At 38.1% G+C, this 23,194-nt stretch overlaps 1 protein-coding gene across 2 annotated transcripts in view; it reads right to left on the reverse strand.

The window, feature by feature from the left end:
• Window positions 1-3,491: 3,491 nt before the first annotated feature.
• The window catches only part of dachd (dachshund d), a 107,651-nt gene continuing 87,948 nt past the window's right edge, over window positions 3,492-23,194 (reverse strand). The window contains exons 7-11 of one of the 2 annotated variants that reach the window (XM_026912437.3): window positions 17,199-17,341; window positions 14,465-14,612; window positions 12,949-13,092; window positions 11,834-11,902; window positions 3,492-4,377 (exon numbers count right to left, since the gene is read on the reverse strand). In XM_026912437.3, coding sequence (XP_026768238.1) covers window positions 4,340-4,377; window positions 11,834-11,902; window positions 12,949-13,092; window positions 14,465-14,612; window positions 17,199-17,341 — 542 coding nt within the window. In that variant the 3' untranslated portion in view covers window positions 3,492-4,339. Of the gene's footprint in view, window positions 4,378-11,833; window positions 11,903-12,948; window positions 13,093-14,464; window positions 14,613-17,198; window positions 17,345-23,194 lie in introns of both variants that reach the window. The other variant, XM_026912436.3, reaches the window with a different exon arrangement.

Here is a 23,194-nt window from a genome sequence, read left to right on the forward strand (position 1 = left end):
AAATCCTCACAGTTCAAGTTTCACATGCCTGAGATAGAAACCTTTTATGCTCGTGAGAAGGGCCAGATATGACAATATGAAGTTACAGTCACCCATTGATTGCCACTATATATGTAGTGTTTTCAAGGTTGATTGAAACTTTAACCTTATTTTTTAATAAGATAAAAAGAAAGCCTGAAACATTCTAGACCTTGAATTTATACAATGCTGTATTGAATTATGCAGCGATCAGTCAATTATTCATCTCTTTTACAGCCGTGCTTTAAAAAGTATGCAAATGGGGGAAAAGGTACTGCAGTGTCAACACATTTCCATCAAAACTGCTTACGAGAGAAGTTTGTACACACAATGTCGATTCTTATTTTCTTTTTGTAAAATTTCAAACAAACAAACAAACAACAACAAGCTGCCACTGTTGGGCCCTCGAGCAAGGCCCTTAACCGTCTCTGCTCCAGGGGTGCTGTATCATGGCTGACCTTTCACTCTGACCCCAGCTTCCTAACAAGCTGGGTTACATGAAGAAAAAAAATTCACTGTGCTGTAATGTATATGTGACAAATAAAGGCTTCTTCTTCTTCTACTTGTGATGTTTTAATGAGCTTTATGTATCAGTGTTGATATAAATCAAAAGCCAGCATTTAGAAAAAAAAAAAAAAAAGAAAGAAAAAAAAAACAGACACAGATGTGGGTATAACAATGCTGGCTTTCAGAGGAAGTTATTTCTTTGGAATATTGTGCCTATTGAGGCAGAGAGAATGAAAGGTATCATTTCTCAGTACTGTCTGGTGTATTACTGCATGCACACAATGCCAAGCTTGAATGGTTTTATTCTACTAGATATTGTCATTGTTCAATAACACGTGTTTTACAACTCAACCATGAACAATTTTGATTGCCCTTCAGATTAAAATATGCGCAGGCTGCTTATGTAATATTATACACAACTTTTTTTTCACTGCATGCTAAAATTTACACCCTTCCATTAGCATACACAAATAATTATTCATTTACATTGGATTACAATAAATTGAAGGCTTTAACTCCTGATGTTAAAACTGAAGCACAGAAAGATCTATTCATAAAGACACTGTATATACTGTACAGCAACAATGTCACTATATTATCACACAGTTTTACTATGATTAACAACTACCATGGTGTATTTTTTTAGAGGTAGAGGTGAAAATGACAATGATCACTACTTCAAAAGTTTTGTTTACTGAAGTATAAACCCAAGGGAAACTGTATCCTCATTTGTTTTGCTACAGGTTGTAGACATTAAAAGACAAAACTTCCTCTAATGAAATGGTTACATTCTATTTAACAAGTAATGTATGATTACTGGGAATGTCATGTGAAAAAAAAAATAGAAATAACTGTTCCACCATTAAAAGACCAATTCAGGGACACTTTTTTTTTCTTTTTTTTCATTTAAAACAGTGTCACTGTTTACACTGCAGGTCTGAAAGTGGTGTCCTGCAATGCCACTATCCTATCCGTAGCTGGTTAGTGCTCCACATATCTGTATCTGGATTTGGATTGAAACACTGCTGTTAAACGAGAGGTTAAGCAGATAATGTGATCTAAACAGAAAAGTGCGAGGCATACTATAATCGTTTTGTTTTGTTTGTTTGCTTGTTTTTTGTCTTAAATAAACATGAAACCTAGCACTATGCCCTAAACACTGAAAAAAAAAAAAATTCTGACTCTTATCATTTGGTTCTCAACTAATGATGTGCATGGGACTGTCTTTTTTAATCCCGCTCACTTGTGCCCACATTAAAGTAAAAACCTCTGACTTGCACAAAATCGCCCTGCGAACCTTTTTTGGCAAGCTTTATAAAACAAATAAATGATAGTGCCCCCTCCTGTATCTGTTTAGAACACATTATCTGTTCATTCTGAATAACGTATTCATATTTGCTCCCCTAATCTCCACATACATATAACATAACTAATGTCTGATGCTACATTATGGTGTCAAACAGTATGGACCACATTTCAGTTTCTGCATGTGGCTCTGACCTCATTAAAGGTTCTACTTTAAACTAGAACTGACAGAAAACGCAGAGGAAAGTTCTTCAACTTCATATGAGCTGAATTGTCACCTTCCTTCACTTTTCTATAATACATGTCTACCTAAAGAAGGAGAATGATTTATAATTCACCTGCTAATTAAATCAATTAAGCACATCAACCAAACACTTTCGTCTTCAGCATGTCTCATATGTCTTCAAGTCCCTTGCTGATTACAATTGGCAGCTGACTTTGAAATACATTTATTACTGGCATCAACATCACATACACTTGAAAGACAAGCAAGAAGGATGATGGAACCTAGTCATGAGGATACATGGTTTCAGCAAACAGAATGTAGGAGTTGCTCAGGCAGTCTCAGAGGAATAAAGGACAGATGCGGTAGGGAGAAAACATCTTTTGTTTTGAGGTAAACTGATGTAAAATTGTCTCAGTGTAAGACCTACAAGACTTTCTATGAAATACAGGTTAATACAACTCCGATTAAAACTTTAAAAACTTTTAATACAAAAGTGAAAAGTCTGAACCCGCCTATTATTTGGACTGATCACATAATTGTGACACAGAATGCTAACTGCACTAAATATAAGAACATTCTGAGGAAACATTTCGATTAAATGTACAATATCATCCCCTGAATGGCTTCACTTCATATAGTAACATCAGTCATGGTCCAGCTGGTGACTGGAAGGTTAAAATCTCAGGGCTGCCAAAGCGCCAGTTCTGTGTTCTTGTGAAACGCCTTAAACTACTCAGCTGTATGTTTGGATTGTTTACTGGCTGTTGTATGGTTGTGGATCATTTGTAATGTTTCTGACGTATAGGTTAGCCTCAGATGCATGTTTTGTTTTGATCAAAAAATGATAATCATATTTTAAATAAGAATGCACCTCAATGATGTATTACTAAATAGAAAGACAATATATAAACAAAAAGTACAGCAAACTTGAATTATTTATAAATTAAATTAGAGAAAAGACCATCTTAGTATGGAGAGTTGTGTAAAGCTCAGAATATTCTGAAACTTGAAAGAAAAGTACATATAATCTCGGTATGTGCTTGGACAGGACAGCAGTTCATGGTTGTGACTTTAAAAAAACTTGCTATAAAGCATGTAGTCTGCGGTAAAAATGTCTTTTCGTTCTTTAATGTTGGGGTGACTTTATCTTTTGCTGTCATGACCAGTCACATATAGTATTATTTATTTCTGTTCCAAAAATATTTTCAGAGAAAGACTCATTGAAAACAAATGTCTTACAAATGACACCTTAGATTTGGAAATTATTTTTTTGTCCTGCACTGAACCCTCAGCATTTGGACAACATTTCCATGTTATTTGGGAAATCCACCTAATAAGGAGACATTTTAGACATTAACAAAGAGTTAAAGGTTTGCAGTTGTTGTTTTGTTTTGATCAGACGTATTAGTGTGTATGAAAACCAGCCGTATATGTGTAGTTTTTCAGCACAGTTAAGTATTTATTGAGTAACAGGAATTCAGGACAAACATTTACATGCCTGCATGCTTCCTCAGCGTAATGGCAGCTATCAGAAAGAACAATGGCTCAGAAACAAATCTATAAATTCAATATAAATGTTGGTATTGTTTTTCCTAATAGATCTACTGCATACACAATACCTTCTTTTTTTTTTTTACTTTATATACACATAACAAAGTGAGCAGGTTAACCTAGTTCTTGTTCTTGTATGTACAACAATGATAAAAATGAAACTTGATTGTATTTTTCTTTTTTCTAATTTAGAAAACATTTAAAGCAAAGATTAGTCATTACTACCGATCAACATATATTCAAATTCACATTTTCAGAGGCTTTTTTTTTCTCCAAGCTAGGAATTTTAACATATGACATTAAGGTTTTAACATTTTTCAATACAAAACAAAAACCCCTGGATCTGAATTTCTTTTCAAAGCTTTCTCGCTGGTTTTAAATACAGTATAAAAATCTTCAGTGCTGTGGATTTTTTTTTGTAAATAATCACCATGTGTACCTCACGGTACATTTTACTGTGCTCAAATTGTCGCCTTCAGAACAGCTGACATGTTTAACCCCATTGTTAATCAGTCATGATATATTGTTGATACTGGAGAAGAAGAATCCTAATTCTACGTTCTGCCACGGCCTTCCTTTAGGCTGTGGGACAAACTCAGTCACTTCCATGAAGCCTCTGTCATCAGCTTGACCTGTTTTTGTAACTAAAAAGCCCCTTGGAGAGGGCACACTTCATATGACGTCTCTCTAATCTTCATATGAAAGATTTCCTTAGTCCGCCACTTCATCCCATCAGTACATCACGGTGGTTTTCAAAAATAGTCTTCCATCTGCAGATAAAGAAATATAGATAAAGAAAGAGAACAGAGGTGAGTGAGTAATTTAGCCAGCGGGACACACGCTCAAAACAAATTCTTTTTGACAATACACAATATGTATCATGATATTTAGTTTTGCTGGGTGTGAGGTTGGTACATACACAGCACACTAGCAAAGAAACAGTGCTACAAACTACAAAAATTCTACACATGTATTAGACTAAGAAAAAACTGACTATTGGCAGAAAAGGGATAATGGCAAAACCCAAGCTCACATAGTGTTAATGTGTTCACTAACAACAGTAAAGTTACACACTAAGTACAAGCAATGTTTATCAGTCTACTGTCACTTCATTATTCTCACTTCACCTCTCTGCTAAACCACACTACTTCACACTATTTTACCAAACACATACAACTGATACTCTCTGGTTCCCCAACAAATTAATAAAAAAAAAAAAAAAAAAAAAAGAAATTAAATAAACAAAAAAACAAGTAAAAAAATCAGAGAGCCGACACAGTGTGTTGTATTTGTGTTGCCAGTGTGACAGTGTGGCATCACTGTAACTGGACTCAATCTATTTTTTGTTATGAAGCATGCACTTGAGAGTTGTAAAAGTACTGACAAAACTCATAATACTCTGCATTGTACCGTGCATAATTTACTATAATATCAATCATATCATTCTATCACCCTTCCCTACTATAACTTAATTATATTGTATCACCAAATATGTGGAGCTGACAGACAGTGACTACACTATCATAATGTCTATCTATCATATCTATCATAGTGTCTCTTCACACTGCTTCTCTAAATATTTTGCAACCACAAACCTCAATCAGCTTGGAGCGAGGATATTGTACAAAAGATAGTGGACCCTCTGAGTCCTGTGGGTGGAGCATCTAAAGATGACGCTACCTAAAGTGTAACAATGGCTTGACTAGAGGCACCTATATTATATCATCAAGCGAGAAAAAACAGTCTTATAAGAAATCCTGGTGTCATATTTAATATGATATGCTTTATTTTGTTTTACATTTAGTTAATACTTGAGCCTCAGGTCACATGACAACCTGGCTTAAGACTCTAGCATAGCCAATTTGTATAATCATAAAACCTAATAAAACTCATATTTCATTCTAAAAATAAAATGCTCATATTAAGTCATGACTTAACTTTATTCTATCTTCTGCATATCCATAAAAACCTGCAGAGCTACAGTACGACTCTGTCATATGTAATAGTGTCTGTAAGACGAAAATGAGTATTCCATGCTTTAAGACTTTCCTACACTGTCATATATGTTTAAGACGTTTCTTCTAACATGCCTGGGTGAACATTATATTGCACTCATGATGTAAAATGCTTTATAAATGACACTTCTTGGGTGGAGAAGGCGTTTATTGAAAAAGGCAGCCATTCTTCTTAGCTGCTATCTCTCGGCACCTGCAATCTAATCAGCATTGTCCATTTGCAGGGAACATTCGCAGCGGGCACATGCCTGAGTGAACAGCGGCCGCTCACTGCCTCTGTTGGTGAAAGCATCTGTTAGGCATGGCTCAGGAGCTTGTTTGACGTTTATTACTCGAACATTTCCTGTGTTCCTGAGACGCTCCATTTCTGTCTTTGAGCAACGTTCCTTCTTTTTGGCAGTGTAAGCTAAATAATTCAGTTTAGAAAGAGAAAAGCGCCCAAAATACATAAAGTGGTGACAGAGTGAGAAAGCACGAGAGTGAATGCAACATTTGCCATGATGGGACAAGAATAGGAATTTTACACAGCAATATCCTCAGGGTGACCTATTTTATACAAAACGTGCTAAGTTATAATACAGAATGTGTGCCGTGCTTCTGCACAAATAAAATCGTCTGTTTTTGGACTGTAAACAATGTGCTCATAAATCATCTCAACATTTTGACTTTTCTGCTTCTCGCTAATAATCTGGTGTCCGCTACAAGAAAGGTTGATTAATATAAGCTCGGAAACCCTGTGAACTTTGATTAATTGTGGCCTGGCTATGTGGTGTACTGTGTGAACAACAACAAAGCCACGATACATAGACAGACAAACAGTAGGGCTAATTACAGCAAGAAGACCCGAGTCTCTAACGTACTGCACTCTGACCCTCACCATTCAACCAACACTGTAAAAGTCATTACTGTGTGAATTGTGCTGCACGCTACAGCCCTGCTCATGTGGTGTGGGAGTAGGACCTGCAGCTAAATGGGAACTGTTTAGCATTTATTCACTCTGGACTTAAAGCTTTAGACTACAGTTTATTAAATATATCCAAAATGTGGCTGGAAGTAGAGAGGAGAAATATATCTGCTGCATGCATAAAAAAATAAGATACAATAAAAGAAAATAAATATAGAAAATATAAAAGAAGGAACTGCTGTTTGCGCTTGAAAAGTAAGGAATCCAATTCAATTCCCAGCATATGCAAGTGTGACAAGTGTGAGTATTAGATGAAGAGTAAAAATTGAAAATAAATAAAGTTAGGTTGTAATTCTAATGTGAAGTTCACACTGAGGATTTCATTTCATTTCAAATTTTGATACGTTTAGATGCATATCTCGTACATGCAGCAGGAAGTGTTTAACAGAATGTGTAGACTATTAATACAAAACCTCTTGTTCATTTCATGCTTTAATGTACGAATGTGGCTTATAACTAATAAAGCTAAAGAAAACCCATAATGATATTATGCGAAGTACTATTACGTCGGGAAACAAGAATGAAAAAAATGAACCCACAAAGAAATGCTATTTTGAAGAAATATATTTGCCTGGGAGCAGATTTTTCACAGGATCTAATTGCAAATTTATCAGTTAACATATTAAGTCTAGGTTCAGTAGTGTGAAGGTAAGCTATGATGCATACCACAGAAATAAAAAAAAAAATTCTGTCTGATTCTTGAGTGGACAAAATCATATGGCTGGAATGTTGTTTTATAAAAGAAACTCCTCATTAAAATATGCTAAAACTTTGGCATTTTTATATTCAAATCAAGACGAAAAGTTCATTAAAGAGGATAAATATTTCATCAGATGCTAAATAAAACAAAGGAAATTTTTGGCTTCTCTCAGCATAAAATGCCTTTGAAAGATTAATTAATACATGTAAATTATGCAAATTATGCCCATGCAAATATTTTATGAAGACAATTAAGGGAACCATTAATTATGGCCTTTTTTGCTTCAGTGACACTCATTCATTTAATTTTAATTTCACTTTAACTGTTTTGATGTTTAATCTTGCAACAAAGAACTTTATCTCTCCTCACAGGGTCGTGTAAACTTGCAGCACACATCAAGAGGCAGGAAGCGAGAATCGGGAGAGATACTGAGTAGATATTACGTGCGTTATCGCTAGGAATTAGTGGCAAGATGCTCTCCCAGAAGCACAAGGCCAAGGAAAACAGGCAAGCTTATTCTTGGAATGGATTCAAAATGCTGGAAAAGCAATTAATAAACACAGACCGCGTTAATGTAGCAGAATTACAGAGTGTGACAAAAGACAAATAGAAATAATTAGTTCTCTGAAATTATGCCCTCATTATTATTATTTTTTTTTTTGAACAGAGAAGAGGTGAAATTATGGGACACATTTTGTTGGGCTTTGTTATACAGGGGTTAGATTTTTTTTCTCTCTTAAACTTTGCAATTCATCACTATATATATATATATATATATATATATATATATATATATATATATATATATATATATATCTTTTTGAGAGTAATTATGCAGCATAGTCTGCAGACTATATGGAAGAAATGAAACACATCCCAGGCACATGCATATGTTCATCAATGTTGATTCTTCAGGCAGTAGGAACTTTACATTCTAACTGAACGATAAGTCAGGATCTACCCAAGTTTTTACTAGTGTGTGTCAATTTTATAGATTGCGGTGGCAAAGAAGCCAATTAAGCAAATGTTATTCTGTTATACACACCATCCTTGGATTTTATTATGCGACTTTAAAGTGACACCTTCTAAATATAACAATTAATGCATAAATATGATGAATCCTGAACATAAAACTGTGTTATGATAATGTGCATGACTTGAAGTTCTAGAACAAATTTATTCAGGTCCCAGTTATCAGTGCAGTGAGCTTTGATTTAGTGGGGTTAAAAGATTCCTTTCATTGAATCCTTCCTTCACAAAAATATCTTTTAAGTAGGCTAATCAAACTGGGTTATGGGGCTTTTACTCGTGACTGGGTATTAAAATGCCATTTCCCACATTTCATAGCAATTTCCACGGACTATTTTCAAAGGGAAATTGAGACCAGGCACAGTGATAAGGGTGGTGTTCTCATGGCGCTGCTGGGTGCACTTATTTGAGTTTAAATGCTTAGGCATGTACGACTTGAGGTAAAGTACACATCCATACTGTGCACTGTGTACAACACAAAACACCACAAAAAGACAGTCGTTTTTGTGGTTTATTCGACATCCTCTTACCATTCGGTATTTAGAATTAGATGTATGCTATTTTACTTAATTAGTATATAACTGATTTTAATTATCAGAATATTTTTTTTGTTTTTTTTCCCACCCACAATTACTGTGTACAGTAGTAGACTGGCAAAACAAACTGTTGTCACATTGGAAAGGCAGAGGTGCCAACAATGCTAACAAGAAAATCTTAGCAAGCAGATAGAAAAAACAGACGTTTACCACAAAACCTGATCCTCGTCCTACCTTACGCATTTATTATTGACTGTTCAATGTACGGATTCAGAAATTTAACATGCATTAAACTGTTTTGGATACAGTGGTAACATATTTCATATTTCTCCCATTCAGATCCAGATTCCAGATCCAGATTTTTTTTTTTTTTTTGTAGCAGCACATAGATTAACCGATTACGTTATACCATCGCTTTGCATGCATCAACACTACATATTAGTTCTGGCAGGTGTGATATTGTGATGTTAAAAAATATGGTTGAGGGGGGAGCAACAGTGAAAAATAGCAAGGCAAAAGTCTGGTGCGACTGCTAATTAACAGCTCCTCCATTATTTTTCTGCCTTCTTGTTTTCTATTGGCTCACAAAAGAAGAATCGAGAATTTACAGGTCAACGTTCACCTATATAAAGTTGGCACAATGTGAATGTAACCGCTATCAGAAGCAAATGTGTTTTTTTTTTTTTTTTTTTACATCCTGCATCCTTTGCCCTTCAGTGAAGTGGGGACATTTCTTATTTCCTCTGGGCAAATTTTATTCATGTTCAGTTCACGCTTGGTCTGACTGCTGCTTTATTTAAGAACGTTTTCAGGTGTTTCCTGTATCGCTGTAGCAAGAGCCCGAAAACCACAAATGTTTCTGATAAACAATGGATGTTCGCATTTCTGGGAAAAAAGCTAAAATAAAATGAATAAATAAATAAAGAATAAGTGTAATTTACCTGGACTCCGTGTGCTTTCTTAACATTTTAGTAAAATCTTCAGGGTTTGTAAGTAATGTTTATGATTCTCAATTACAAGAAATGAAAATGCCATTTAAAGGAAAGCTGTATTCACCCAGAGGATAACTTTGATCCTTCTCATAAAGTGTGCCTATAATGCAGCCTAGAAGAGTCTGCCATGCCTCTTTAGAAGAAATGTCATCTGGTAGTCATTAGTTACACCGAAGCATCAATCTCCATTTTCTCTGACACACTGTTCTGCTAAATGAATTTACGTCTGAATCTTACACATGTTCATGGAAGAACGAGTTTAGTTTCGACTTAGATAGGTCTGATGAGCTGTAAGCTGCTGATCATAAAAACTCAAAATATAGTGTTCACAAGACTTACAGTCTTATCTGGCTACCTTTGGAACAGAAGGGGCCCAACCCACTAGGTTCCAGACATTTCTACTGACATACCTTCCGCTACAAGATTAAAGATTAAAGATATACCTTATTACTGCAGTGCAAATCAAAAGCAATATGGACATCTGACACAAGGATCAGAGGTTTTGGGAGTGTATTGATAACAACTCAGTTACACCTTACACATTTCTGAGGTCTAAAATGAAATCAGGCTAAAATTCCAAACCAGTGTGTAGAGAATAGACACTAGTATTCAGTTGATTTTTTTTTCTGTTGTCTTTCTCTTCTATTTAGCTGATATGGGTAATTATTACACTGTAAATGCTACAAACACTTCTCACACTGTTACTCCCTGTCATCTCAACGACATTCAGGTACTTCCTGCTTGCATGCTTTGTTTATCCATTTATTTACTTCTTTTTTAAAACCAGGATTATTGCAGCTATTGTTATTTTGTGCTCTCGTTAGAGGTTGTTTTTGTTTTGACATGAATTACTGCAATTTTATATATAGATTACATTATTTCAATTGTATGCACAACTTTTTGTTTAACATTTTGTTAAACTCAGTCATTTCATATTAATGACATGAAAGAAAACAATCCAAAACAAATCCATAAATTAAGGCAAATAATATCAGCCATTTAATTAGGAACTGGCACCCTATAAAAGGAGGAAGAGCAAGTCTGTGTCTATGGTAGCTGATGCGCTGCGATGGCTGGGTTTCATTACCGGAAGATTTAGCGCATGCCATGCTTAGCAGGTGCTCTTTCACTGTTTAGTTGTCATTTTGTCCTTTTCGGTTCTCTGTGAGCTTTGCCTTTTATGGTGTTCTTTGGGAGTCACTAAATGTAAATCAACTGTGCCATAAACATGCTTGGTAATTTACAAACATACACACGTGAGTACGAAGAAAATCAGCTTTACTGATACTTTTGTAAATCTGGCAGGATTTTTTTGCTTCGTTTGGCCTATAAAAAAATTTACATACAGCTTTACAAAAAAATTGATAAAGGAGGCCCACTATGACAAAAATCAACTAAAAAGTATGATTCCCATCTGCCAAAAACATTCCAGGAGGTGGACTGGTTACTCTCAATCGCTCCTTGCTGTGAATGAGTGTGAGTGTGAGTGTGAGAATGAGTGTGAGTGTGAGAATGAGTGTGAGTGTGAGTGTGTATATGCATGGTAGCCAGTGACTAAGTTACTAAAGATGAATTAACAAAAAGATAATCTATTTCTCATCACTAAAAGTGAAACTGTGTAGTTTTATTAAACCTTAAACTAATTTCCCTTCTATACTTTGAAGTCACATTTATTTTAGAATGCACTAAATTCCCAATTGCTTATGTTTGTAAGGAAATAATTGCATACATGCTTCCACAAAAATTGACGTAAATGTGTCACTGGTAATTGTTTTGAACAGCCCAATGAATTATTATCATACACGCATTTGTTAGATAAACTGATTTTCCTTTTTTTTTAAACAAAGTGTTCTCTTGACGAATCCCAGTGATCTTGACCTTCCTCTTGAACTGTGAGAGCTGTGGCCCAGATGGTAGGCTGCATGCTTGAACAGCAGGCTGAAACTAAGGCTCATAGAGAGAGATTTATAGTCTCCTCAAAAACATGTACCTTGTATTGTCCTTTCAGCATCTGTTCTGCCACTGCTGCGGTCAGTCTCTATCTCCTGGGTCAACGAGTCTGGCAAAATGAAAGGATAATGACGATTAAACATCCATGACATCTGCACTTAATTAGGAAACTTTTTTGAACATCGTTTCTCATGATGGATGGAGGGTATATAGGCAGTGTGGCACAATAAGAGTTTAAACTATTGACTAGGTGAGGGATGTTGTGAATACAAACCAGGACGCCAGGTTTTTTGCACATGTTAAACCAAACCTGCGCCTCATTCTTCGGCCAAGACCTCAAACGTGATGCTTTTGTGATACATCAGGAGTCTTTTATGGTGCATAAATCGTGGCCTCTTTACTGAGCTATATTGGAGTCGAGGACACAGCCGTAATGCTTTCAAGAGCACGTCTCAAGTACAAGTCAAAATCAATCCTCACATGGGATTCTGACAGCAAGCACTCAATCACGTCAGAACAAACCAGATTTGGGACAAATGTGTCAAGCGATTATACGGCCGAGAAAGTGTTTGTTTTGAAGTCCCTCTATCATTCAGTCAGGTTGATGAAGTTAGATAAAATATTGTGCTACAGATATTTCTTTCAGGATGATGATGACATCTGGGAACTTTAGGATTTCAAATTGCAAACTGCATATTTGCATGAATGAGCCATAACATTTATGGAATGAGCCAGAATAATAAAAAAATAGAATAGTTAGGGTTAGAGCTTTTATTCCTACAATTCTTCAGTACATTTAACCTTTTTGTATAATTTCATATAATTTCAACCAGAGCTTTTAGTTGTTAAACCTCTCATTACATAATGTAACACTTTTTTTAACACAATTTTTATGAATAGATCTTTACAAGGATCTCAAAAAAGAACAAATTTACAGTTAGCAGCTTCCTTCTCAAAGCAAATGTCACACCAAACTAGGATAATAGGCTAAATTGAGTTGTCATTATACCTGTCACACTTATTACACTTCATTACACAGCCTTTCACTAATATACATATTTCTTGCTAGCTTCAACCCAGTGGGTCATTAGCAGTGAATGCCAGAATGAAGCACTAGCCGTTCAGATGGCACTGGAATGTAGTGTCAGGCCTCACCATTCAGGGATCGGAGACTCTCTGTAGGTGAGCTCTGTTTGAGAGACTGCTCTGCCTGTTCCCGCCGTTTACACTCGTACTCCAGCGCCTCCTGCAGTTTCCTCTTAGCCTTCTTCTCCTTCTTCAAGCGCTTCTGAATGATTGCTAAAGATAACACACATACACACGTATACACATATAGAGTGTGACTGTGCAGCCACAGTGGTACAACAAATGGTGCACAACTCAGGATTCGTGGCTGTATTGTTCATACTAACGTTAAGGAAGGGGGACATGTTCTCGTTGAGTGAAAACGGACTGTGTCATTAGCGACATAATTGAGCCAGCGATAACCTGGATTAACCTAGGTTAGAATGCCAATGAGATGAAGTTCAGCGAAACTTTCTCAAAAAGAAGGAAAAGCAGTCTCTGACATTATAAAATAGCAGACGGCTGCTGGGCTTCAGCACAATTACTAAGATACTTATGAGAAACTGCCTTATTAAATTCCACGTGATTCATTATGGTAAGTGAACGCACAGAACATGAGGATTAAGCTGCACTCAGTGGCATTTTTGTGTACAAAAGACTACGAAGATCACAATGTATACTTTTAATTGGATGTGTTACTACAGAGATAGAGGGTAAAGCAGAGGATATATCTTGAGGCAATGTAGAATGTAAAGAGCATTCTTCTTTTTTTTATCAAGGATGGCTGTAATTTATTAACTGAACCATGAACAATGTCATCATTCTCCCTTGAGAAATGATGTGCTACATTTAGAAACATTTACCACACAAACCACTTTCCACATATTTATTTATAATTACATTAATATCAAATGTGCTCACAAACATGCAAGAGAACTGTTGATCAGATATACTGTAAGACTAATAAGAACATGATTTGGATGGTGTTATGGAATTGTCAGTCTCACTTCTGATACTCTCCTGATATTTGTTTCTTAATAAATGATAATGAATAATGGTCATAGTAAAGCACAATGTAACTAACTCTAATGCAAAGCCCAGTGATTATGGGACAGAATATTGCAGGATGTCTTAAAAATTATGCATGCTATATGAAAGACGTCTGGTTGAGACTAGAGATGGGCATCAGGACTGGGATTCAGTAGGACACAACACAAAAAAGTCGCTCAGGGTTCTCATTTTCCTGCAGGTGCGACTGAGTGGTCAGATATGAAGCTTGTGGGACAAACAAAGACTACGTTCAATCATCCATCCTTAGTAACTTAGGCTACTAGTTTGTTTATGTTGTAGTAAACCAATTAACATCATTAGAAAATACTGGAAGCAGGTACAAACATAAATAATAACTGCGCAAGAGAGCTTCATATAAGGTTCATATTTAATAATTAAAAAAAAAAAAAAAAAACACCCTTCCAGTTTAGGCCACACCCACATCAGGTTTAAATCTCAAAACAGATACAGATATTTGGAGCACTAAACTGTTACAGAAAGACACCTGTCTTATGCATGCATTTGTTTGTGTGCGTGTTAATGTGAATGTGTGTACCTCTGTTCTTCTGTTCCATGGCCAGCTGCTTCTCCAAAGTCTCTCGAAGTTCCCTCTCCCTAAACAACTCCATCTTCAGCTCAGTTTTCTCCAGTTGCACTTGCTTCTCTTGAGCACGAGCGTTGTCGATTGCCACCTTCAGCAGACCCTACCACAGCACCAAGAACATACTTTACAATTCATACACACTGACTAATAAACACAATCAGCTGATCTTATGCAAGATATACTGTACATATTAATGTATCATCAATTATAATTGATAATATACACTCACTGAGCACATTATTAGGAATACCTTTACACCTACTCATTCATGCATTTATCTAATCAGCCAATTGTGTGGCAGCAGTACAATGCATAAAATCATGCAGGTACGAGCCAGCAGCTTTGGGTAATGTTCACATTAACTATCAGAATGGAGAAGAAATATGATCTCAGTGATTTTGACCATGGCATGATTGTTGTTGAGCAGCAGTTCTGTGGAGGGAAATGCCTTGTTGAAGAGAGAGGTCAACAAAAAATGGCCAAACTGGTTTGAGCTGACAGAAAGGCTACAGTAACTCAGATAACCACTCTGTACAATTGTGGTGAACCTTGAGGCGGATGGGCTACAATAGCAGTCCACGTCGGGTTCCACTTCTGTCAGCCAAGAACTGAAAGCTGAGGCTGCAGTGCACACAGGCTCACCAAAACTGGACAGCTGAAGACTAGAAAAACGTAGCCTGGGCTGATGAATCTCAATTTGTGCTCAGGCACACAGATGGTAGGGTCAGAATTTGGTGCCGACTGCATGAATCCATGGACCCTACCTTGTGTCAACAGTCCAGGCTGGTGGAGGTGGTGTAATGATGTGGGGAATGTTTTCTTGGCACACAGTGCATCCGTAAATATCAAACAATCATCGCTTGAATGCCACATCCTATTTGAGTATTGTTGCTGACCATGTGCATGCCTTCATGGCCACAATTTACCCATCTTCTAATGGCTAATTCCAGCAAGATAATGTACCATGTCTCAAAGCAAAAATTTCATGGTGTGGTAGAATGGGAGATTTGCAGCATGAAAGTGCACCTGAAAAATCTGCAGGAATTGTGTGATGCAATCATGTCAACATGGACCAGAATCTCAAAGGAATGTTTCCAACATCTTGTGGAATCCATGCAACAAAGAACTGAGGCTGTTTTGAGAGCAAAGGGAGGCACTACCCAGTATTAATATAGTGTTCCTAATAAAGTGCTCAGTGAGTTTATAACAGTAAATCATGCAGTAACCTTCAATCAGCTGTTGAAATGCAATTGAAAGAAAGGCATCAGGCTTTTTATAATTTGTTCGGACCAAAGCTTAGATATAGAGAAGCATTTTGCAACATGAAATTATACTGTACATGGCATCCACCTGTAGCTAGAACGTTTCAGTTAAAACTGTTGTAAATATTTGCAATACTCCAAGTTTCTCAGCGGCATTTATACAGTTCATTGTGCATTTGCAGTTTTGATGGTGCTGTGACCATTTCCAAACAATTATTTCCCACACACATGCAATTAAGGCAGATGCAATGGGCTATATCATACTAATTGTTCCTTGTTATGACCCCAATTTAGACTAAGTTCCTTTATCTCAATTTTCTGCCTGGATTGCTTTTGTTGATTTGAATATGTGAGTGCTCAATCAAAACGTTACCCCACAATCATGATTAAAGATGACTAACTAAACTTGTGTGGCTGTGAGGAGTCTGTGCATTCAGGCTAATTATCAGTGTGGCCAGAAGGAGCAGCATGGCTCTGATGTCCCTATCACAAGAACAGTGAGCACAGAGGCACTCCCTATACTGTATTCACATCATTAGTCTCACAGGCCATGCTAATCAACGACATTCATCTTTCTGACTCACTCTGGTCTGCATGGAAACAACAATGTTGAACAAAATTCTACAGCACAACATAACACTGTCCATTTATGGAAACTATAAAAACAGAGCACTGGATGAAGCCATCATAGGTACTGTAGAGTCAGTACTATATCTGGTGCAACCTAAGTAGCAGTGTTCAATAATGATATTCCTGATTAGGTCAACGGCACAATCACTTTGAGGTTATAATGTCCATTTCGTGTAATGGTCTTGAAGTGCACTGCATATATATATATATCTACACACACACACACACACACCTCTGGCTGCCTATTAGTGTGTCTGACTAATGGACACTGGTAAGATAGGAGACAGAAAAAACTAGCACTGCACATATGGACTATTATCTAGATTTAGTGAGGAGTTTGTGCTTTCTGGTTTTTCAGTAACATGACAAGCTGTGTTTTTTTTTTGTCCTATTAACTTCAAGAGAGAGGAAAAAAGAGAAGCTGGCAAAGGGACGGCTGTTTGTAGTTGCTATAATAAGTGATAACAGGAAGTTACTTGTCTAGTAGACTTCCCATAATATTAATAAGATACAACTATAAGTGGCTGTGATTGTTGGCAAGTCGCTGTGGTATAAGAGGAATAACACACCACAGGACATGATATTATAGGAAAAGAATTCACTTCGGGGCCAGTTCGGGTCAGGCTGTATCACACCAGCAAATTAGTCAAGTTTGTTCTGTTATAACACCTGAAGTGACAGAATTAGGCTTGATATTCTTACAGGTAAGATCTTTAAGATCCACTGAGCAAATGGATATCTGAGAACCTGCAATTATCCATGGGATTATTTGGTGAAGATCAGTTGATGCTTACCTGAATGTTGGTCAGTAGGGTCTCTATTGATGATAGCCCGTCAGGAAACAGGAAAGGAGACGGGAACCCTGGTGGTAAAGCCTGACCTGCCAACGACAACCTCTCATAGCTGTCCCTCGCTGTTGGAGTACACATAGGGGCTTCTTCTGGTGGCAAAGCCAGAGAAATACACACTCAGCACAACTGTATTCAACAAACACATTAGACATCAATTGCAAAACTGTAGCATGGAATAAATCATTCTTTTTTTCCACAATTGGTGTTTATACTTAGATTTTGTTTGTGCAAAAATCACATTAACATCTATACAAGCAAGCCCGATCAGCTGGAAATGATTGATAACCCATTCTGGAACTGTCATGTGAAGCAATGCTGTTATTGATGCTACTGTATATGTGGCTGCTAGCGATGCTCAAGAGCTTCCATTCACATGAATGTAATGAGATTCCTGTGCATCATGAGTGGTTCTACTCTTGTACTGTTACGCTGGTGGTCATTTGCTGTGTCGTCGCGAGCATAAATATGATAGGAGATCTGGGCTGCCCGGTCCATATGGCACTCTAACTCTCTGATATGAAGAGGCCACACTCAATCAGATGCATATGGCAGGCCTTGATTACTAAAAGCCCTGGCTCTCCAACAAAGACCATATGGCACAAGGAGGTGAACCTTCATTTAGTGCCTTTCAACACCAGAGCAGTTCCTCTGGCACAAGGAGCACTGCAAGTTTGGACAAATGGATTCTAATCTTTGAAAAAAGAGGCCGAAGATAAAAATCAATAGGACAGAGGTAGAAGTTATCAGACTAAAATCAAGGGTAACTCAAAATAGGTTTTAACAGAGGAGGAAAACATTGCAGTAGTCATTCTCTAGGTCTCCCAATGGGTGGCATGAACACAAGGGGCTGAGAAGTGCTGAGTAAAAAAGGTGGCCACTAATTCCCAACGGAAAAGCGCCTGACAGACCTAAACACAGATTAGCACTTAAAAAAGGAAAAGGAGAATCTATTGGGGCTGAGCATGAGCTAGACCTATTAAAGCAAGTACAAACTAAAATGGTCATCACATGCAATTTTAGAAATAGAATCAATTACTGGATCATGACAAACTCTTTAGAGATTTAGTTAATGTAATGGTCTTCTCTAAACTATTTTAGGCCTGTTACATATTCCAACAAATTGCATAAAATGGGTTCAGCAGTGTGTAGAGTAGAATTAAGAAATGAACACAAGAAATTTACAGTAAAGTTGATTGTAAAAAAATACCTTCCTATTACTGTGTTATTTTTAAATATATACAGTAATGGCACCTTTTTAACAAGGAATCTTCCAAAATAACTTTTTAGCTCCAAGAACTGTATAAAAAAACTCCTAATCCCACTGAGAGACAGCCACTTCATGAGATATAGTGAACATATTTTTCTTATAGCAGAAAAGATCCATCAGCCCTCTTTAGGCTGTGCTGTGGGTGGAGGCAGCGTCTTAAAGAGCATAAATCTGAGGGTGGACACTGAGCAGATGTCCTTTGTGTCTGAAATGTAAAGCAGAGATCAGATCCAGGGCTCAGAGCGAGGCTTTGCTTCCTCTGAGGAGCAATTGCAGCATGTCAGAGCCCTGATGACATCATCCGCCATTCATCACGCTCGTGAGGGCAGACCTCTGCCATCTGCTGCACATGCCATCATAACTCTACATCTATCTTTTTCTTTCTGTCTCTTTCTCTCTCTCTCTCTCTCTCTCATATACACACCACACACACCACACACACACAAAACCTCACACTACCATAACCACAGAATCATTTCCCTCCACACAGTCCAGTGATGACACTATCTCCACATTGTCACGGTGAGCAGCCACTCAGTTTCTCCACACAAGCTTCAGCAGCTGGAGATGGAGAATAAACTGCTTCCAGTCGTATTGTCATGTTGTCATGAATCAATTTTGTTAATTGCATTTATTTATTAATTACGAACAACACCAGCAGAAAAAGAAAAAAATATCTTTGTATCAGATCTGGCATTCAAATCCACAGCGGGCCTCTCATACAGAATTAATATGTGTTTGTATGGTCCTCTAAATCATGCGCAAACATGGCAAGACTGGAGGAGACCCACTGCTCCCATCAATATTCACTAATGCCAGCCAAGGCTTGGTAACAGCTGGTCTTACATTAATTAGTTTAAAGTATTTATTTCATCCATCTCCAGAGCAGATTGAGCAAAAACATTAGAGATTATTTCAAGCATCTGCAAATGCCCTGGAAACATCAAGCGAACCAACAGTCAAATCTCAGCCGCCAGTATCAAGGCTCGATAATTTACAATTCTTGGAAGAGGGGGAGGCTAAAAGGAGCGCTGCGCCTCCACAGAGGAGCTCCCAGCAGCCTTTCCCTAAATTTCAGCAGCACTTCCCCTCCGGTTCATTACCAACAATGGATGGCTGCCTAATGGATAAACATTTGCTGCTAATCTAATTCCATAAATAAAAAAAAAAAAACAAAGTCCACTTTTGGAGAGGTTATTACTGCCACTCAATGGCTTGGTTTTCGTGTGCAGATAAAGGAGTGAATGTATTGGGGGAAATAAAACCAATGTGATTATTAGATCTTGAAATGGTTTCAGGGTATATTTACAGCTTTGGTGTATTCCAATGCATTGATACTGCAAATGCCAAGGAGAGAAACAATACGGCAAGATTTGGATGGCAGAGGCACTGCAGTTGGTTTGCAGCCACTGTTGTCCCATATTTCATGTTGGCATTAATCATACATCATTGCTTTAACCAACTTCTGCTTGGGACACAGCAAGGGGCTCGCCGCATGCACAATGCTGGATCACAGGGTGCTTCAGAGCGCTTTGTTACGGGGAAACAATCTGTCGCGCATTACAAAGCGAACACTGCATTTCCTCTCAAATTACCAATTCAGCTCTCAAAATAACATAAACCCAGATGCAACCAAATAACTCAAGCTGCAAATTACTGCTAATATACTAAGCAAATGCTCTCCTCCTTCACTCCCCTCCCACCATCCTACGTTCACATTAGCCATTCTCGACTTGTATTGTGTTCTCCTAATTCCCTCCTTGTTTCGTGCACTTCAGTTTTGGCCTGTGTTTGGCTGTTTATTTCTCACTGTTGGTCCAGAATCATTGACTTGGACTTAATTACAGTGGCAGACGCCAGCGGGTTGGAGAGAGTGGAGGAGAGCGCTGCGTTTTCCAGGTGATATTTCTCCACCGGGGCTGCCAGCAGCAGCTGTGACAGGTCCGAGCTCAGCTCTACCCACTGAAAAAAAACCCTTATGAGATCCTTTCGGGTCAGCCATGTCACAAATAACATTTCATGCACAACTGTTTTGCAGGATAATAGGAGCCACAAATAAAAATGGGACGCTGTAAATACGATGCATTCTGAATAAAACGCCATAATTTAAAATGACACTCTCTCGAAGCGTTCGCACCCAGACGTACACGCATACGCTCCCTCCCTCCCATGGCAGCCGCAGGAGTCCTTGACAGTATGCTTGCAGTGATAAATCACCTTTCCAGTTAATTTTCTCAGTCGTTATGTGTTGTGCTGCTAAAACAGGGGCTTAGGAATTGACTTGACAAACTATGAATGTAAAAATATCACTCGCAGGGATCTAGGCTTATCTCCAATTTACATGTTATTAGATTTGTATTGTGAACAGCACTTGGACGCGGCCGTGGCAAAGGAAACCGCGTACTAGAGAGAGATGCATATGATAACAGAAGATAGGATACATCTCAGACCCCTCTTGACACCCTTTGATATCTCTGATGGAAAGTCACAACAAGGAGAGCGGAAGCCACTCAACTGATTTTTAATATGATAGACAAGGCACTCCATGATAAATTGCAAGAAAACCTGGGGAAATTTAGCAACATTCTCACAATAAATAGTTTTTAATTGACCTTGGGAGCTGAAAATCTGCCATATGTTTGGAGTTGCACTGTTTGAATTGAGGTCCCAGTGGGCCTTTCAAACAGCACAACTTCGGCACTGAGCCGGAGGAGAGAGAGAGAAAAAGAAAGAGAGAGAGAGAGAGAGAGAGAGGCACAGAGGGAAGGAGCTAAGGAGGGAAGGAGGGAGGGAGAGAGAAAAGTAAGTGAGCTGGAAGAAAGAACAACAAAGGTATGGAGAGAAAGAGATAGCTACTAAGAGAACAATAGAGGGAGAGGGAGAGGAAGTGAGAGAGCATGGTTGGCCTGGCCAGTCACTTTGATATATTGACAGGTGCAGCCTGTGTCCTTGCAAACCCATGTTCCTCCCAGCAGGAGAACAGAATGCTAAAATCTGGAGGATGTCAGTTCGCTCTCGGCAAAGGCGGCTGCTGCTTTCAGCAGACAATTACATTTTATTTGACCTGCCAATGGGGCTGAAGAAGTTGCCGCTTTCCGGGGGAGTGGTTATGACCTTTCAGTCTCATAAATAGAGACAACCCTGCACTACACAAGAACTAATCTCCACACCCGTCTCTCCCCTCGCGCCTCTGCTGCATTCACTGCTTTTATAGCAAAGTGCTATTTTATTCACCTATGTTACAGCTTAACCATTCTATCGTCGTTTATAGTGGTGGCACTCTGGCATTTTTTACAGTTATGTGAAAGCAAATTCATGCTTAAATGGTATAAAAACAAGGCAGACCTTTAAAGGAAGGGAAAATAAAGAATTTCCTCTGTGGGTGTACACGTAAAACGAGGGAGGAGATGTGTGGAATGATCTATACAGAGCAAAGTCTGTCAGAATGGCTTTAAGGTGCATATGTTGTGCACATGAGCAGGATGAGCATTGTGGCATGGCAGGATATTAAACCAGGAGGCTCTGGCGGCAGATACCTGCGTCCTTACCCTCTCCGCCTCACTCTTTACCGCTCTTTAATTCCAAGATGAAAAGTAGCCATTAACAAATTCCTGCTGAGAGTCAACGTCAACAGCTAGAGTCAGTCAGGCCTGGATTAACAGGTAACATTTCGCTTAGAGGGCTTTATGTCTGAGAAATGCACAACCTGTGTTTCCCTCTCTCTTTTTGTTAATGTTCTCTATACTTACAGATTAAATCGTTTGCTGCACAAACCCATTTGGGAGCGGGGAGAAGGTGAAGGGGATAATCAGCACAGCCACTGGAACGTGTTTCCTAAATGCGCTCCCAGACATTACTGTGCGTGGCCATAAAATTAGCGGCAGGACCTTAAAACGCTGACATTTCGCATGACTTTTGAGAAAGTGACACCCTCATATTTTCATGTAGGGTATCATTAAATTTCAGCTGCCCCGTGGCCGAGCCGTGCCATTAATAACCAATTCTGCGTGTCACTCTGCTCCCCTCTCTTTGAAATAATGAGTACTTTGCTTTGCCTTAATAAATTGAAATGTATTCTCAAGGCCATACTGAAGATAGTGACACAGGTGGACAGGCAGGAAATATTCATAAATTCTTGAGTATCAGGGACAAAAAAAGATGTGGAGATTAGGGTAAAGGTTTCATGCAATCAAAGAAAATTTGCAAATGTTATTATTGTGAGTTCACAGTAATTTAGGCCAAAAAGGCAAATAAATATAATGTTATGCCACACGGTGCATTATACCACATACAGAACATAAGTTCTGAAAGATGGGACAGCAACACCTGGAAAAAACAGAACGCTCATATCAAGAGTCTCTGACGCACAACGAAGCTGAAGAAGACGTCTCCTCCTTTTATACTGCCCCTGTCATATTTATTGCATAAAGGTCAGCTTGTTCATTTGTTCAAAGTCAGCGCTTTTTTTCTTCCTCCTTTAGACTGTGCTCCTCCATGTAATAAATGCAGACGATATGTCGTTACCAGACCACTGAGGATTAAAGGCTTGACCGCCTGTAATGCAGGCATAAACCAACCCCCTGTGTGCTGCTTTTGTTTCTATGAGAGTGCACCTTGAACCATAGTCTTCTGCAAAACACAGTTACACAATGTACATTTTTTGTAAACAGAC

This window comes from Pangasianodon hypophthalmus, chromosome 5 (assembly GCF_027358585.1).
Source record: "Pangasianodon hypophthalmus isolate fPanHyp1 chromosome 5, fPanHyp1.pri, whole genome shotgun sequence".
NCBI classification, from domain to species: Eukaryota; Metazoa; Chordata; class Actinopteri; order Siluriformes; family Pangasiidae; genus Pangasianodon; species Pangasianodon hypophthalmus.